Raw genomic sequence first — 8,042 nt, 5'->3', positions numbered from 1 at the left:
CGCGACGTGCGCGCAAGTGCAAAACAAGGGCTGCATACATGACACATTGTGCAAATGGCACATTTTGAGATCGGATACAGGACGCGTTTGTAGATGTCCGACGTTGTTTCCATAGTGAGCTAAGTTAACAATATATCATCATACATAAACATTTTCCGGGAGTAAATACTTGACTTATTGAATAAAGTTTGCTATATTCACGAACTAGTTTGGCAATATTATTCCGTGCATGTGTTAAAAACCTTATTTCCATTTGATTCATTGGATTACTCGCGTGAATGTTTAGCACGTTAATGCTTTCGTTTTTAAAACCGTCCGACCTCGACTACAAAACCATCAACCAGTTGCATAGGATTAAAACATGTCAACACTCACTCACCCCGTCTTAAACATTCCCAAAGAAGTTCCTCTGTCTCTCGTTGTGCTGGATGAAGTCACTGGCGACGAGTAAACCCAAAATAGTCCCAAACAGGCGCAGAGGCATTTTTCTTTTTTACTAGTTGTCCGAGTTCGGGGCCGGCAAATGCTGCCGCCATCTTGCTCAGCTCAGCTCTGTGCTGAGCTCTGAGAGCGGGAAAGACGGACTGCCCTCCCCTGCCCTCTGCTGGCGCGTGCTGTGCATTACAACCAATGTCGTCCCTGTCAAAACTCCGTGTCAGTGTAATAGAATGAAACGCATCTGTGATTTGGCGCACAGTCTGTGACGTCACGGTATTGAAAATCATACCGACGGGATTTCCAAATACCCTGGTATACCGTAATACCGTCATACCGCCCAAGCCTAGTAGAGAGAATGAAATGAAGAAGTGATTGGATGTGTGAAGCGGGTTTACAGAGAGGTTAGAAGTAGAGCAGTTCCTTGAGAATATGAGATCAAGGACATTGCCAGCTTTATCAGTTGGTGGGGACGGAGACAGTGAGAAAGAAAAGGCGGTTAAAATAGATGTTAGTTCAGATATCTTCCCTGTCTGGAGGTTGAAGTCTCCGAGAAGTACAGTGGGAGGGCCAGTTTCAGGGATGTGTGAGAGGAGATTTGGAAATAGAAATACTGTCTGTTCATAGGTCTGTACATTCTTTATGGTGAACGCATTGAAATGAAATATATCACCTTGGCCACAGTTGTTTTTATTGTTTATTTTGTGATTTCCAGTGCTTTGACAAATGGCAATGTGTCTCTGGACGTGCTGCCAGTGAAAGGTCCCCAAGGTCCAGCACTGAGAGTGGCAGAGCCAACCTTAAAGGTACCATAAGGCTTCTTTAAGGATACCACTTTAATGATGATCTGAGTGTTGAATATCTATGTACCGTTTCTACTGTATTAGATGATTTTAAAAAATAAATTAAAAAATCTGCATATGGGATAAAATATATATTTTTCAATGCAGAATGTCCCTCCACAGGCTTCAGAGCCATTACACAGGCGGTCTGAGTCCTGGACCCTCCACCCAGAACAACTTGTCCTTGCAGCTCCCACCATCAGTAAGTAGGAAATATATATGTTAAAAGCATATTGTGTGAACTTTTAACAGCTTCGTTTTAAATTGCACTACAGATTTTTAGTATGATTGGTGAAGCAAGTTACTCTAAACCATAGGTTTATGATTCTGCATCAGAGAGTTATTGGTACACAGCGGGACACATTTGTTTTTTACTGTTGTTGTTTGTAGATGGTCCGGCCTCCACTAGTCAGGTTCAGATCCGGAACAATACTTCCAGAGAGCTGAGCTTCGATTTGTCCTGGCCCGCTCACTGCCTCACCATCACCCCTCAGCATGGAGTTATTGAGCCTCAGTAAGAATACACATTGTTGTTCGATCAAAATATTGGTTATGGTAAAAGCGAAGCTATTGGGTTAGAATTAGAGCCCATGTATTTAATGCGAGAATTTGTTATGTTTGTACTTACCACACAATGTCAACATAGCTTCAATAAACAACTAATTACAAAGAGAAAATCCAATGCTAATGTTATCCACTGTCACTGTGTGTATATGTGATTGGAATTATTCCCTTTGTGTCCTATTTTTATGTCATTTAAAAAAAAAGGTGCCACCTACAGATTTTGATCAGCCCCAACCCCTCACTAGCAACTAAATCTACCCTGCTGCCATGGAGTGGACAGATTTATGTCCAGTGCGACAGTCAGCAGAAGGTATTGAACACTTGGGACACACCGCTTTATAAACCTCAAGACAACTCAGGCATGCATCGCTGTGAGAACCTAAGACCTGAATGTGTGTGTTGTGACTGCTCAGTTGATTAAGGTCCAGATTCGGGCGGACCTGGCTTTGGATGTGTCCGCAGCCCCAGCAGACTCCACTCTGTCAGCCCTGCCTGCTCAGGCTGCCACTCCAGTGCTGACTGTGCCCAGACTCACTGTCCAGCCGTCACTACCCCAGCACACCCCACAGGCTCCTCTAGCCCTGCTGGAGATCAGCAACAAGACCATCATGTTCCCCAGCACTCCTTCAGGGGAAACATCAGGTTTGGAGGAGGCTGACCGCAGCACAAACCTTTGTCTTCTACATCTGGGTTTAAGTGTTACAGCAGCATGTTGTTGGCAATCTGAGCAGCCTTAAAACAATAATTTAGAAGCCTGATAATGTGAAAACGGTTTCAAATCTTCAGACTAATGTGGTTCTCAGTAATACTCTGTAGGCAGCATACTATGTTTTGTGTATCTGTCGGAGACTTATACTCTGTCTTTCTACTTCAGAGGCCCAGCTGGAGGTGCAGAATGGGAAAGTGGAAGTGAGGTGGTACCTGTCATCATTTGCTCCTCCATATGTCAAGGTGATTTTTCTTTTTACAATTTCTTTCTTCTGTCAACTCTTCAAGAATCAGCGGCTTTAACTTGTTAGTTTATTTATTTTCTTTTTTCATTTAGTTAGTCTCTGTGTATCCAAAAGATCCATCATTTGTTTCATGATTTACTTTGGTATTGTGTTTATCTTGTACATTTCACTCGATGTTTTTGCTCAAACATCCATCTGTGTCTTTTTACCGGGCATTGAGTGAAAGCAGTGACTCAGGCTGTAGTTTCTTTTCTCTCCATAGGGGGTTGACAACACAGGAGATGTTTACCGGGCCACTTACACTGCCTTTAGATGCTCCGGGGCCTCAGGCACTCTGGGGGCCCATGAGAAGATGCAGGTAGGCAATCACAACCAATTAGAGTTGTCTGTAAATTATATAGAGTACTTTATTTTACAAGGATGGGACAACATTGACTGCTTATGTTGTGGGTTTCTAGACAAATATATTGTGATCCTGGCCAATCTTGGGTAACAATAACCAATACTCCATTTACAACAGCTACTTTTATTTAATGGGGGCCAGCTTAGGTTATGTTATGTCAAGTTAAACAAATTATGATTAGGTTTATTTTAAGCGTGTTGTTGGTTAATGTGTATAGCAATAATAGATATGGCTTAATCTATTCTGACTGTTCTTGTTTTCTTGCTCTTCCAGGTGCCTATTACTTTTCTGCCCAGGGACAGAGGGGACTATGCCCAGTTCTGGGACTTGGAGTGCCACCCTGTGTCTGAGCCTCAGCAGAAAACCAGAATCCGCTTCCAACTCTGTGGCACTGTGAGGACTCATTTTAAGTTATGCCATACTAAATGGAGAAAAATGGGCTTCTGTAGTAAAGGACAACTTGTTTTATGTTGGACGTTTCATTTAGCTTGAAATACGGTTATCCAAATGACTGTTCAAAATTACTTCACTGTCAATCTTCCTTTTTGATTCTTTCTTTTTTTTATGTTGATGTATTGCTAGCAAACCTTAGGAGACAGATATGTAAATATTTACTGAAAAACATTGTAGATTTTGTGCTATTACCTTAATCTGTTTCTGTAGTACCTTGAATATGGTTTAGTAGTGTTTTGTGAGATAGTAAGCAGAGCCCCCTGCTGAGATGAGCCTGCAGGCTTTGCATATGCACCGCTTTAAAGTGCAAACATACACAGCTAGAGGGATGTCAGATAGATGGCTCCACATAAGTAGGTTAAGTGGCTATGATGTGAGGGCTTTTGTTGTTATTGCCTTATGTCTTACATGCAGTCTTAAAGTGGAGTGCAACATTCTGCAGTGTTAAATGCTAATCTGTGACTGCAGGCTGCAATACTTTGATTTAAATCTGTAACTCACAGTGGGATGTGGAACTGAATATGTAAAATGTTTCACATTTGGTTTTTATCATGACTGCATACGATTGAGCAATGATGTTTCTTACAGTCAGTTTAACAAAGTCTAATGTGTCCAAATGCAAGATACACTTAAAACATGAAGAGCGGATATTTTCTCAACTGGACTGTAGTAACCAGGTTTTTAATTAGTATGGAGATGGCAGCTAGCATGTTTATTTTGTCTGGCCAAAATCCGCGTGTGTGTGTGTGTGTAGGGAGTAAAGTCTGGAACAGTGGCAGGACCACAGGAAGGAGACTGCTCTCTGGTGAAGACAGAGGCCACAGTGAAGAGCAGGAAGAGAGCCGATGCCTCTGCAGGCAAAACCAGGTGAGTCCACTCCAATAGTCGTTTTGCTTGGGAAGGTCTGTAACTGTAGGAATTAGCAGCCATGCTTTAGAGTAGGTTTCTCATCTTGAGGTGATGGTTCTGCTTTCTTCTTAATCCCACAATGTATAATTGTCAGTGAGGAGGAGGCCGTGCGGAGGGGTGTGTATTCTCAACAGGATCTGTACACCTTCCCAGTGACACGGGTGGGTGAGTCCAGCACTCTGAAGGTCAACATCCGCAACAACTCATCCGACACACATGAGGTGAGGTTGCCTGTTTTGTAGATGACATAAGAGAGGAACATTTTTCCTTTCTCATTTACTGCAGCAGAAATTGAAATGCTGTGTACGTGTATGTATATATATATATATTTGCTTGAAGGCAATTGGACCGTCTTTGGTTTCAGTAGTTTCTCGAGATGCGAACAGGTTAAATGGATTAAAAATCAGAAGAAAGTGAGAGGAACAGTGCTTTATACTAACTCGCATTGAGGACACTGTTTTCCCACATGCCTATACAAATTGCATGACTCTTGACTTGTACTGAATGATAAATGTCAAACCCCTAAATAATCGTAATTATGTTTTGCATGGATTTTATATTTGATGTGTGGCTTCTCTAATTGACTTGCAGCTGAAATTTGTAAACCCTATGGAACCCTTCCATATCAAGCATTCCAAATATTCTCTGAGGTGAGTCCAATGGTCATTATCCCTGACTCCTTTCTGCTTTTTCATAGTGTTACGCCCCGGTCTAGGGGAACCTAGGCATAGCATAAAATCGCACACTCACCCCACTCTCCTCACTCTTCCCACTCCCAAGAAAAAGTTGGTACAAAGACGACATGTGTGTCCAGGGTCATAACAATAGTAGACAGGTGAAGCATTAGGAATCCATTTGTATAATAAGTACCTTCTCCTGTTTTTACTTGTTACTGTTCTTCCATGTTAGGGTTGTTGTGTTAATCTGTTAGATATGTTTTTGTTATGTAGTTTTTTTCATGCAACAAAATAGGAATAGTAAATACTATGTGATGTAAACTTAGTTTGTAATGTTATCTTCCCATTGTGACTGGTTCTGTGAGATCTTGGGACCTAGAGGATAATGTTTCTAAACATAGTACACACCTGGGAGAGTACTGATGTAATGCCTAAGCCGTTAGGAGGGGTTGCCTGGTGTGCTTTGCTGATGAGGGACTGTTTTCAGAATGGCCACAATGCATGTTTTGTATTGTTGAATTAGGAAAAGCAATCCAAAAGTGGAATGGGAAACAAACAAATCCAACCTGATTTTCACCAAAAATGAAAGTGTGTGTGTGTGTGTGTGTGTGTGTGTGTGTGTGTGTGTGTGTGTGTGTGTGTGTGTGTGTGTGTGTGTGTGTGATGCCGTACCATTTTCTGTGCATGTATGTAGACCATGCTGGCACATGTTCCTTTATGAATACAGTATTTTAAAGTTGAATTTAAGTCTAGCAAGTCATGATTCATAAAGGGAAATCCTAAGTACTTGATTTTAGTTTTGTGATTTGTGTGTACATCTGTGCTGGTGCATGTGACGTATCAACATTTAATATCAAAATAATTGTCTACTGTCCATAATTTAACTTGCCAATAACAGCTCTTCTCCTTTCCCACCCATTAGATCACAACACTATCTGAAGCTACCTGTCCAGTTCAAGCCCGGTACTGCAGGCACAGAGGCTGGTGTGCTGCTGATCCAGTCAGAAACAAGTGGAAGGCTTGTGATACAGCTGACCGGTGAGGCATCGCCTTGAACCTATGACACTTCCTCATTCTGGCTGGCTGGATTTGGAGGGATGCCATCATCATATTTTGAGGTTAGCTATATGGCTCCTCTGATGTATTTGGGAATATTTGCTGATGAACTGGAGATGACTGAGCCTCTGCTGCCAACACAGAGCCTTCTGCCTCAGAATGTGGCACAGGTGTCCTCAGCTCTGTGTCCTCCTCGGCCCATGAACAGTGATGAGGTCTGAAGCGGAGTGATTTGGCTTGACTGGCTCACAATTAGTCTGCACAACTATGACATTTCACAGAGCGAATGATGGTTGTCCCTTCACTGTGGATCTGGTATTTGCCTCATCACCGAGTCAAGTCATAAGTCAGCCCCCCGTTAGACATTACTGGTTGGGATATGTTAGGCACTACTTGGAGTTGTTTACATAGGATTGTCTTTGTCTCTGATTTGATTCTTTTAATTTGCGATGTTGCACAGCATTAATGTGAAAAATAGGCTAAATTAATTTCTTGTAACCTTGTAAGACTGCTGGGATTTGTGAATTCTGCTTTTTCAAAAATGTCAAATATAAGTCTGTCTACATTGCACTCAATGTTCCTGTTCTTCTATAATGGTGTGGTTTCTATGGAGATGGCTTCTCATCCTGTGGAGGCCACCTGCACAGTGGCCTTCATCAGCCCCATGTGTTGACTTCCCAGCATCTTCCAAGACTCCTTCCAAACAGTCCAGATGTATTTAATTTGGACCTGATCAGTGACGCTCACAGCAATTTTTGAATGGTTAATGATTGTTATTACATGCTAACAGTTTCATCTGGCGGGGGGTTTTGTTCGGCTGCTTGCCAGGCCTGCTTAGGTTGGTTACCATGGCAAAACAGTGTTAATCACAGTTCCAGTCACAGAACATTACCTCCCAATTTCCTCTTATGGCTCTGGGGCAAATGTTAAAAATTGCCTGGGGTATTGGATACACATCCATTGTTGATTTTGGAGCTCGAATGGCTAGACATTTCATCTTCATGGGGATGAGTTGTCAACCTTTGACATGCCTCGCACTGTCAACCTTTGACATGCCTCGCACTGTCAACCCTAAGGAAGAGAATAACACTAGAGATGAGCATTATTTTCCTGCTAGTAGACATTTAAAGTCTTCTTAGTCTTATTTTCAAAGGCAGCTCTCAACATCCCCTGACAACAACCCTGAAACATTTAGATTTACAATTTGCACATGCATTAAATAGAATAGAATATAATGTAATATATTGTATGTTCACATTTTGAATAAAGTTTTGTCTTAAAAAAGGTTGTCTGTTTTTAAGTAGCAAAGATTGGGGGCGTAAAAATAAGACTGGTAGCTTTCGGTTTCTCTGACTGGGCTCTGCTTGTGTTGTTTAGAGCAGAGGTTCTCAATTGTTTTTCAGCCAAGGACCCCTTACAAGATAGAGAATACACCAAGGACCCCCTCATTCTGATTTGTGATTTTGGGCTATATAAATAAAAATGTACTTGACTTGACATGTATGTCCCTTGGAATAATCTGACGTAGCCTATTTTTTACACTTCTATAGTCTTGGTTATGTGAAAGAACAACACAAGAGCAATGTATTAGAAAGACATTAGATATGTATTTTAAAATATTTGCACCATCTCAACACAGAATGCCCATAAAACAATCAATCAATTAGCTGCAAGTAACACTGTACCTAAACAAAATATCAAAGGGAAATCAAGAGAAAAGTGATCATTTGAAGTGCATTTCAGAACATAC

The 8,042-nt window shown here is 41.5% G+C and overlaps 1 protein-coding gene across 4 annotated transcripts; it reads left to right on the top strand.

The window, feature by feature from the left end:
* The first annotated feature begins 832 nt into the window (after window positions 1-832).
* Window positions 833-7,568, top strand: LOC104946042 (centrosomal protein of 192 kDa-like). Of its 4 annotated transcripts, none has more exons than XM_010771782.1 (12): window positions 833-1,241; window positions 1,386-1,479; window positions 1,668-1,791; window positions 2,046-2,151; window positions 2,255-2,483; window positions 2,716-2,792; window positions 3,057-3,152; window positions 3,471-3,590; window positions 4,414-4,517; window positions 4,654-4,780; window positions 5,151-5,209; window positions 6,159-7,568. In XM_010771782.1, exons 1-12 carry the CDS (start codon window positions 1,095-1,097, stop codon window positions 6,289-6,291), a joined length of 1,416 nt encoding a protein of 471 aa, XP_010770084.1. In that variant the 5' UTR covers window positions 833-1,094; the 3' UTR covers window positions 6,292-7,568. The 4 variants fall into 4 exon arrangements, with proteins under 4 accessions (XP_010770084.1, XP_010770087.1, XP_010770086.1 ...); XM_010771784.1 differs by having other exon boundaries at window positions 835-1,241; window positions 1,401-1,479; window positions 4,405-4,517; XM_010771781.1 differs by having other exon boundaries at window positions 835-1,241; window positions 4,405-4,517.
* The last annotated feature ends 474 nt before the right edge of the window (window positions 7,569-8,042 follow it).

The sequence above is a fragment of the Notothenia coriiceps genome, unplaced genomic scaffold (genome assembly GCF_000735185.1).
Source record: "Notothenia coriiceps isolate Sejong01 unplaced genomic scaffold, NC01 NC01_scaffold00010560, whole genome shotgun sequence".
Lineage (NCBI taxonomy): Eukaryota > Metazoa > Chordata > Actinopteri > Perciformes > Nototheniidae > Notothenia > Notothenia coriiceps.
The sequence above is the reverse complement of the archived record's forward strand: the minus strand, read 5'-3'. Positions and strand labels throughout refer to the sequence as shown.

Bases quoted from the DNA above. Each gene is read 5' to 3' on its own strand.
- LOC104946042 (XM_010771781.1), top strand. From the start codon at position 1,095: ATGAAATATATCACCTTGGCCACAGTTGTTTTTATTGTTTATTTTGTG. The intron at 2,484-2,715 runs GTTTGGAGGAGG...TTTCTACTTCAG, and splicing joins TCCTTCAGGGGAAACATCAG to AGGCCCAGCTGGAGGTGCAG. The intron at 4,518-4,653 runs GTGAGTCCACTC...TATAATTGTCAG, and splicing joins GCCTCTGCAGGCAAAACCAG to TGAGGAGGAGGCCGTGCGGA.